This window comes from Protopterus annectens, chromosome 17.part0 (genome assembly GCF_019279795.1).
Source record: "Protopterus annectens isolate FY-2018-M chromosome 17.part0, PAN1.0, whole genome shotgun sequence".
NCBI classification, from domain to species: Eukaryota; Metazoa; Chordata; order Ceratodontiformes; family Protopteridae; genus Protopterus; species Protopterus annectens.
Genome location: NC_056751.1, coordinates 92,739,142 through 92,749,674, shown reverse-complemented (window position 1 = coordinate 92,749,674; position 10,533 = coordinate 92,739,142). Strand labels below are relative to the sequence as shown.

The 10,533-nt window shown below is 45.2% G+C and overlaps 1 protein-coding gene across 1 annotated transcript in view; it reads right to left on the bottom strand.

Annotated features, from left to right (window-relative positions):
• DCAF10 (DDB1 and CUL4 associated factor 10) overlaps positions 1-10,533 on the bottom strand; it is a 656,523-nt gene that overhangs the window by 535,605 nt on the left and 110,385 nt on the right. The window contains exon 3 of the mRNA XM_044059359.1: positions 7,228-7,425. Coding sequence (XP_043915294.1) covers positions 7,228-7,425 — 198 coding nt within the window. The remainder of the gene's footprint in view (positions 1-7,227; positions 7,426-10,533) is intronic.

Sequence of the window (10,533 nt, the reverse complement as noted above, 5' to 3'; positions counted from 1 at the left end):
GTAACAGAAATGGTTTGTTTGGAGATGGCTTTGCCCTCTGCCCCTGCAGCAAAGCTAACCAGCAAATGATCAGACTTTCTGAAGGATTTAGTCCTGTCTAGATAGAATCAGAGCTGTCTGTGCACATCTAGAAAGTGCAGGATCCTTTCCCCCTTGTTCTGTTGGTTAGGGAAAAAGGTGGGCAAATGAATGGATTGGTTGAGAGCCACACTGGACACCACCTTGGGCATGAAGGACGGGTTAGTCCTGAGGGATACACAGTCAGCATGAAAGATGAAGGATTCCACAGCCATAAGTGCTTGCAACTTGGAGACCCTTCTGGCTGAAGTGATGGCCAGAAGGAAAACTGTCTTCCAGGAGAAATATTTTAGCTCTGCTGAAGAGGCTGGTTCGAAGAGGGGTAGGGTGAGCTTTTCCAACACAAAGTTAAGGTCCCAATCTGGGGTTGGTGCTCTTCTGGGTGGCCTCAAGTTGCTAGCCCTCTTAAGAACTGTTTGATCAGAGGGTGTGAGAAAAGGGGCTGCTCAGTGGGGAAATTAGCAGAAATAGCAGAGGCATGAATTTTAATAGAGGAAAAAGAGAGAACTGTGTAGCAGGTCAGCTAAGTAATCCAGGATGAGAGGGAGGGAGGGCTGTGCCGTACTGGCTCCCTTAGCCTGAATCCAGGTGCTGAACCTTTTCCATTTGCCAGCATAAGACTTTCTAGTGCATCTGGCCTCATGTATGACATCTAGAAACTGTTGACTGAGGTTGGCAGACTGATCGGGGGTTAGGGAATAAGCCAAGCAGCCAAATTGAGGGTCTGCAATTGGGGATGCAGGAATTCTCCTTCCCTCTGGGTCAGGAGGGTTGGAATCCGAATAAGATGCCATGGTGGCAGTGGGTACAGGCTGCGCAGCAGTGCGTACCAGTGCTGGCGAGGCCAGTCTGCAGCAATAAGAATTGTCCTTGTTTTTTCCTCCTTTATTTTGATCAGTACCCTGGGGATGAGAGGTAGTGGAGGAAAGGCATAGACTGACCCAGGAGAAGGACATGGCATCCACTTTCCAAGCCATGCTGTGATGCTCCCTGGTGCAGACCTTGCTGAGCTGATGGTTGGTGTAGGAGGCAAAGAGGTCGACCTTTGGGCTCCCCCATTTCTGAGTTATCATGGTGAAGGTTCTTTTGTTGAGCTGCCACTCATGTGGGTCCAGAAGATTTCTGCTCAAGTGATCTGCCAGAGAGTTTTGAGAAACTGGAAGGAATTGTGCTAACAGGTGGAGTTGCATTGCAGAGGCTGTGCCCCAAAGGGTCATGGCCAGCCTGCAAGAGGGTAGGAGCGAGTCCCTCCCTGCTTGTTGATATACCACATCACAGTGGTGTTGTCTGTTTTGATCAGGACAGCCCCTGGGGAGAGAAGGGACTTGAAAGCTGTCAAGGCATGCTGGTCAGCTATCATCTTTTTAGGCTGATGTGCAGATGGATTTGCTGTGGGCTCCTATTGGCCCTGAATGCACCTACCTTCCAGGTGTACCCCCCCCAGGCATAGTCTGATACATCTGTGGTGAGGGTCTGGGGGGTGGTCAGAAAGGTAGCCCCTTGCTGTGGGAGCATGCTGTTACCCACCAAGGTAAATCTTTTATGAGGCAAGGTATCATGGGTATAAAAGAGTCTCTAGGTCTTGGGAGTGCTGACACTAAAGGCTTTTTAGGTACCACTGAAGTTTCCTCATATGCAGTCTGGCATATGGAATGAGCAGAATGCAAGATGCCATGAATCCCAGAGCTTGCAGGTTTTTCCTTGTAGATAACTGGGGTCTGGTGGCTAAGTTGAGAGAAGTAGGCTGTCAGGAAAGTTTGCTTTTCTGTTGTAAGGAATGCCATCTGGGATGCTATGTCCAGGCTTGCTCCCAGGAATATAATCCTTTGGGTGGGTACTTGTTTGGATTTCTTTTTGCTGATTGTGTAACCCTAGGGAGGTAAGTAGGGACCTGACAAAGGCCAGATGCTTTAGCAGCTTTTCCGGGCTGTCTGCCTGAATTAGGCAGTCATCTAAGTATGGATAAATCTGGATATTCCTTTGTCTGCAAAAGGCAATGGCCGGAGCCAGACATTTTGTGAAAACTCTGGGAGCAGTAGATAAGCCAAAGGGAAGTGCAGAGATCCTGCCCTGAAACAGAGATATTTCCTGCACGAGTCCCTGGTAGGAATGAGATAGCCTCCTTTTAGGTCTAGGGTGGCTAGCCAAGCATCCTTGTTAAACATGGGTAGCAGCTGTTGGGAGGGTGAGCATTTTGAATTTTGGTATCACCAGGAAGATGTTTAGAATGGATAGATCGAAGATGGGGCACCAAGTACCAGAAAAAGTCTGGAGTAGAAACCTTGGCCTTTCTGTTCTGCAGGAACATGCTCTACTGCCCTCGGAGAGCAGGGAAAGGACATGCTTTTGTGCCTCTGCCCACTGGTTTGGAGGTAGATCTGGGAACCCTTTTGGAGCTGGAAGGGTGTGGAAAGAAAATTTGTATCCCTGAGACACTATGTTGAGAACCCAGCAGTCATTGGTAACAGTGGCCCAGGTTCTTGCGTGAAAGAAGAGTTTTCCTCCCAGGGGTAAGTGAAGGTGGGCAGAGGGAGGTGGTGGGCAAGGAGAGTCATTGTGAGTTCTTACCATAAGGGGGTGGCTTGGAACTCCCTGTTTTTGAAGTAGAAGTCCACTGTTTAGATCTCTAAATTCCCTGTGACTGCTGTCTGGGGGGAGGGGGGGCCTGCTTCCACAGGGACTGGGCTGTACTGGCCTGGTGGGAGCAAGAAAGGATCAGTGCTTGGAGGGGCAATGCCTGCTGAACCTGGGTGGCTGGACCTGTAAGAAATCTCAACTGTCTGCATAGATTTTGCTTTTTCTTACATCTTTTTTAAGACCTCTTCTGCCTTAGTGCCAAATAAGTTGTCTTTGTGCAAGGGGGCATCCAACAATTTAGATTTAATGTAGTCTGGCAAGGGCTGTTCCTTAAGCCATGCATGTCTTCTACAGACAGAACCGGTGACTGAACCGGTGACTGTTGCCCTGCAAGAATGCTTCTAGGGCATCAAAACCACAGTGCAAAGTGTGTCTAGTTACTTGACTTGCAGAATGCATTAACTCTTGCAACTCTTTAGATTCTGCACAAGAAGGAGAGGAAGACATTTTTTGTTTGAGGAGTTCCAGGGTATGTTGCCGAAATTTTAGCATATGGAACTGGCAATTTAGTGCTCCGTTCTGAGTAGCAGAGGTGTATACTTTTTTACCCAATCTGTCTAATGCTCGGGAATCCCTATCTGCGGAGGTGGGATTCTTAGCAGAGGTAGCATTCATTCCTTTAGGCCCTTGAGAAATTACCTCAGGGTCAGCAGTAGGACTTTTGAAAAGAAATTTGTGCGAGTCAGTGACTCTAATACCAGTCTGGTTTTCTGGGTGCAGGAGGGAGGGTGTCAGGAGTCAGACTGGGTTCCAAAAAAACATCCTCCACAACATCCGGGACTGGGGGGATGGCCAGGGGTCTGTGCTGTGGAAGATCTAAGAATTCCCCAAGTCTCTTTTTAGACTTAAGGGTAGTCCTGATATTCCCACTGGAAATGTTCCCTTAAGGTATGAAGGGTTTCCCCAAAGGAAAAATCCCCTGGGGAAGAGGCTGAAGGAATGGAATCCTCTGCATGAGAATCCTCATAAGCAGAAAGGGGTTACAAGTCTTCATATTCAGATGCATCAGTCATCAGACTCCTGTTCAGATAAATCTACAGGGGACACGTCTCTTTTTCTTTTGGAAGCGGTAGCTTGGCTTGCCCTGATCAGCATGATAAGGTCTTCTGCTATTTTAAGCATTTGAGACTGAGGCAAGGAAGCAAGTGCCCGAGTTTGGGTTGTCAAGTTTCTTAGGTGTGGTTCGTACCCTGGGCCTACGAAACTCGGTAGTTTTCAAAAGAACAGTAGACGTGAAAGAAGTCCGTTTGTGTCAAGAATTGGTAGTGCGAAGGACTCTAGTCAAAGAAGAGTTTTGCGGCATACCGGACTCCCAAAGGGACTCAGTAGTGGCCTGCAAATCCACCTCACTGAGGACCGGAGAACTGACTACTAGCTTAACAGAAGCGTCGTAGGTAGGTATGGACCTGTGCGGTCTGTCTCTGTCTTTATCTTTACGTTTTTTCGTAAGATCTGCTGTCGGATGGCTTACCGAAGCCATATCGAAATTCAAGGACTGTAAGCGAAAATATCTAGTTACAATAAGTGCCCGACGACATGTAGTTCTGGCACTGAACAAAGCACAGAAGCGACAGCTGGGGAAGTTTTGGTGTGGGCCTAAGCAAGTGATGCAGTAAGAATGAAAGTCTCGATGTGGTATTTGCTTTCCACAGGCGAGACAATTGTTAACTTTTTCTGACATTGGTTAGTGCAAGAAAAAAGGATCCCAATGGGTACTTGGCTTTAGAAGACTTCAGCTTCAGTTCGGAAGATGAAACTCAGGTAGCGGCCGACTGGCACCCTTGCAAACTGTTTCTGCTTCGGGCTCTGAAGAAAGACTGATGTAATGGCGTCAGCTGCCTTACTTTATACTACTGATGACCTGATGTCAGTCCTGAAGCGACAGCAACTGACGCAGAAATACTAAGCCTCTGGTATTCGGGCCGGCTGAGGGCAACCCTGGCAGGGATAAGCCAAATGTGATGACTGCAGCAGTGAAACATGAAGAACATCTAAAGGTCTGTGGCTGACATTTGCTGATGATTGCAAACTGGGAGCGGTCATAGAATCTCCAAATGATGTCAACATCTTACAACAGGGTCTTAAACAAATGACTGGTGCCAAAGTCATGGCCTTAAACTCAATGCAAAAAATGTATCATCATCCCTTTCGGTAAGAGAGATGTTCCTGCTAACTACCACATCAACAGCAACACCCTAAGTACACACTCAGTGGTGAGAGACCTGGGTACACAGGTTGACAGCAACCTTACCTTTGGTCACCATGTCTACACAGTGGTAAGAAGGGCATTCTATATTGCTCATCTCCTAATTAAGGGCACTGCCTCAGGGAAAAAAAAATTATAACCTCCCTATACTCTTCCCTCATAAGGCCAATAATAGAGTACAGTGCCCCTTTCCAAGCACCTGCAGAAAAGAGAGAAACCACAAAGATTCCTCACAAGGAAAATTCAAGGTCTTCAGCATCTGTCCTATGTGGATCATCTAAAATCACTGTCACTTTATTCTGCCTCATACAGACTACTCAGAGGCAATCTCCATCTTGCATATAAGGCAATCTCTGACCCTGCTTTATTGGAAATGCTGCATATCTGCAAGTCAGATGGTACACATGTGACAATAATACAACCTGCTGGAGAGACAGATTTGTCTCACAGAGGTTACCACACCTTTGGAACATACTCCCACTTCATGTCAAACAGAGCACCTCATTGGCCCTCTTCAAATGCAATCTGGACTGGATGGGTAGCCATAAATTCATCCTGGGATTTCCACCCGTGTCCCTTTTGGACACTGGCATTAGGTGCGGATTATGGAAATAAAGGTAGAACTTGGCTGGGCTTGTAAGGGCCCTACGGCCATTAGCCTAGTAACGTCCTATGATCCTACGATAAAGCAAGTGTAGTACATTACTGGACTTCATAACCTCTACAGGTAACACACACTCGTCTTTGGTGCCAAAAGTTCACAGAAGGCTGTAGTTTCTACTAATATCCCAAGTGAATGGGTTCATTTTCCATTAGACAATGCACTGTGTAGCATTAAAGGATACTGCATTCCTGACTATGTTGTCCTTCAGATGAAACTTTAAAATGGATTCTCCGTCTGCCAGAGTTGATGGTAGCTCAGGTGTGTGTCAAAGATCTCATGGCATTTATTGAAAAGAGAAGGGTAATTTCCCCTGTGCTCTGGTCAAATTTCGCCATAGCCAGTATAATCATCTTGGGTCTCCACTGAAAGAGAAGCTATAAGCTTGGTGGTATTAAGCTGGTCAACTGATAAAAAAATGGTCAACTGATAAAAAAATTCACTAAAATCCAAGCAAATTCAGGCACACAAAGAATGAGTTAGCCCTCTGACATAAAGCATAACTTGAATGTCAACAAAAGACATGGTGATGGTTTATAAAATATTTAGCCTCAGCCACAAGCAACCAATCCAGCACTTCAAACCCAGCAGAAAAACAGATCAGACGAGCAATCTGCTTTACTCATACCACCTGTATGCAGAAACACAGTGAGACTTCCAATTCTGGAAATCACTGACATAGAGAAAAGCATAAAAAACATTAAAGTGTAGCATTTTGGTACCACAGATGACACATGCACAATGACTGTTAAGGTGCCCTAGTTCTCTACTGTCAGTGAAACAGATATTAACTTATCTAGTAACAGTATCCCTTAAGCAATGACTGGTGTCTCACAGGAAATGGGGTCTATAGGTGAAACGACTTTCTGAAACTAACTTACACTACTTTAGTGAATTTACCCTTTTCTACAGGAGCTGTACCTTGGTCTACAACAGTTGGGGTGGCAACAGTGCTGCGTCCAGCTTAGAAGTCATGCAGGTAAGGGTGTTCCCAGCTAGAAATAATGCATCTAAGGGGCAGAATCCCAAAACATGCAAATATGGTTGCCACCAAATTTCTTCTATAGTTTCTTAAGAATGGATAACTACTTACTTGCAAGTACACATTCACATGAATGCATTTCTTCTTAAATGGCCAAATCTAGGAGCTAAATTAAACGTAACTGAAAACATGTTACAGTAAACTGAAAGTTGGACACTCAGCATATTTTGCCTCTTAAATCAGAATTTCATTTTCAATAACCTTTCTTCCTGGCTGCCTCCAAAGAAAAGTAAAATGCTGAGCAACTGAACTTAGCAACACATTAAAAAGAGAAATATAAGTGATACTAACATGGGTAATGCAAAGTTCTACGAAATGATGAAACAGATCCACATTTGAACATCGCAACTACAATATAAAAACAATCTGGGTCAGTGCTTTGACAACACTTAGACTCAGCAGTTCAGAAGAAAATATAAATAGAAAAGCAGAAGTCCTGAGCATTGCTGGCTTATAAAATGTCACACCCTTGATGCTACTCCACTTCTCCTCCAAGCCAACAGGCTGCTTTAGCACTTCTGTACAAAACTAGTAACAAATAAGCAAGTCTTACAGCTAACAGGAGCTATAAAATGTAAACATACATAAATGTACTCCACATACCTGTTTGTATCCCAGATAATTACATTGCCGTCAAACCCTGAAGTCACCAGCAGTCTTGTATTAGTGTCATATTCAATGTTTTTCACCCAACTTGTGTGACCATGCAAAGTACACACTTTAGTGTTCAATTTTCTTAAGTCCCAAAGTGCCACTGTGGTATCATCAGAACAGGTTGCAAACAGTCTATTGTCCAGAAACCTAAAAAAACATTAATATACTCTGGTGACATACTTGAAAACGTTCTTTTCTGGAAAATACTGTATATATAAAAATATTCCCCAATTGTTAATGAATACTATGCTACTTTTTTCCCCAGTTCTCCGTTACCAAGCAAAACACATACTGTAGTGTTTAATTTTCTTGCATCCAAAACTGCACTGTGGTATCATGACAACATGGTGCAAACATTCGATTGTTCAGAAACTTAAAGATTGTTGAGGCACTCAAGAGAACGCACGCTAGATGATTTTTTTCTGGTAAAGACTACATAAATAAAATACTCTCTAATTTTCAATTGACAGTACTCTACTTACAATAAGACAGCACACAGCTTCAGATTACATAAACAAAAAACTGAGGGTAATGCTACTCAATACTAGAAGTTTAAACCTCAAAATGCACGCACTTGAGGCACTCCTCAGTAATGAGGGAATCTATATATGTGCAGTAACAGAAACCTGGTTCAAGGCTCCAGAGAGCACCCCAGCACTACCAGGCTACAACTCTTACCATACCTTTCGCCCCCAAAACCCGGACCGAAATACAAAAGGCAGGGGTGTATCCATTTTCATCAAGGATTCCCACACCTCCAGGCTAGTAGCACAGCACGAGGCCTCAGAGACCATCCAAGTGCAACTAACAGTGGGCAAAACTGCTTTTCAGTTTGTAGCCTGCTATAGATCAGCCACCGTGTCTCAGGACTCCCAATCAGCATTCCTGAGAACACTGGAAAATATGAAGATCCTACCCAACACCATGATATTGGGTGATTTCAACTACCCTAAGACTGGGAAAATTACTCAAGTACAAACTCCTTTGCCCAATGTTTCCCAGAGTTTATAAACTCAAACGCCCTGGAACAACTGATTACCACTCCCACGAGAGGTGACAACATATTGGACTTGATCATCACCAACATGGGAAGTCAATGTTCCACACCAGAGGTAAACCATCAGACCATAAACTAATTACACTAGGCATCCACATCCCGACCCCACCCCCAGTCAAGGAAACCACTGTAAAAAAACTTTTCAAAAGCAAACTTCACACTTCTCAGGACCGAGGTGGAAAGTTTCAAAGCCCCATTGCTAGGGGAAAATGCAGCCCAAACTACAGAATCCTTTTCAAAAGCTTTCTATGTACATCTACAGGAATGCATGCATCGAGCCATCCCAAGCAAAACAAAGACTCATTCCTCCAAAATGAAACCAGTCTAGTGGACCCCAGCCATAAATAAGCTCTACAACAGAAGGAGGAAACTATTACAGGATAGAGCAAAATCCCAAAAAGGGAAGGCATCCCTAATCAGTACCAGCAAGAAGCTACGACCCCTCATAAAATCATCCACAGCCAACTTCGAAAGAAAAATTGCCAAAGACACTAAAGACAATCACAAAGCCTTCTTTAGCTGTGTCAAGTGGAAACTCCCAGATATGCTCCGAGCTAGCGCAAAACGACAAAAAATAAACTGAACCAACTGACACTGCCAACATCCTGGCTGACAGGTTCAGTGCAGACTTTACCCCTCCACCCCCAAAAGGGCCAGTGTCCATTCCAGAAGATTGTAGAGCCCCAAACATCAGACACACAGGTGAAAACAGCCCTCTCCAAAGCAAAAAACACAGCATCAATGGGACCAGATGGCATCCCAGGCTGCATCTTACACGAGCTCCAAAATGAACTAACCCCTCACCTAAACTCACTGTTCAAACTCAGCCTCACCACAGACTATGTACCCAAAGAATTGCGTACAGCAACAGTTATCCCGCTCCACAAAGGTGGTGCCACAACGGACCCAGGGAACTATCGCCCTATATGTCTGACTAGCTTGGTCTGCAAAGCCATGGAGCGCATCATCATGGAACTCATTAACAGAGACATTGGGAACCTCCAGACACTGGACCCTACCCAATTTGGCTTTTTTAAAGGCAGATCCTGCCTCCTAAGCCTGGTCGACTTCTTTGAAACTGTTACCAAGGCCATAGACGAAGGAAAGGTAGTCCCACACAGCCTACCTGGACCTCGCAAAGGCCTTCGACACCATTCCCCACTCAGGCATTATAGATAAGCTCACCAGCTTGAACATTAACCCCTATGTTATGAGATGGGTTGTAAACTGGCTCATAGATAGAACTCGCATGGTCAGAGTTGCGGGTGCTATGTCCGACTCCAAACCGGTTACAAGTGGTGTCCCACAGGGCTCAGTTCTGGGACCCCTCCTGTTCAGTATATACTTCTCCGAGGTACAGGCAAGCACGGGAGGACTGTGGCTGACCAAGTTTGCAGATGACTGCAAACTGGGGGCCATAATAGACTCCCCGGCTGACACTGACATCCTCCAGAAAGGTCTCAAGGAGACCAATACCTGGTGTCAGAATCATGGCCTTAAGCTAAATGCCAAAAAGTACATAGTCATCCCCTTTGGTAAGAACAAAGTGCCCACAAACTACCACATAGGAGGTAGTCCACTAAGTTCGGAAGATGTAATTAGGGACTTAGGGACCCAAGTAGATAGCAACTTCTCCTTTGACAATTACATTGCCAAAGTGGTTATAAAATCCTTCTATGTAGCCCACCTAATCACAAAAGGGTTCGCTTCTAGATCAAAAGAGGTTATTGTGCCCCTATACTCATCACTTATCAGGCCCATAATAGAGTACAATGCCCCATTTGGGATGTACTTTAGTCGACACCTGCAACAGCTGGAAAGACCCCAGAAGTACCTCACCAAGAGGATCATGGGCCTCAAACAGATGCCCTGTGCAGCCCGGCTAAAGAAACTCCAGCTCTACTCGGCTGCTTACCGCCTTCTCAGAGGAGACCTCTGCCTTGCGTATAAGGCCATGTCTGACCCTGAATTAATGGACATGCTCCACCTAAAGAAAACAAAATTTCTTACAGCCACACGCTCTAGGGATGTAAACCTCAGCACAACAATTAATAGGACATGCTGGAGGGACAGATTCCTGTCCCAGAGACTTCTGCCGCTCTGGAATAGAATCCCAATCTATGTTAGGCAAAGCCCCTCACTGACTCTCTTCAAGAGAAATCTTGATGAGTGGATGGGAAATCGTAAATTTACACGTG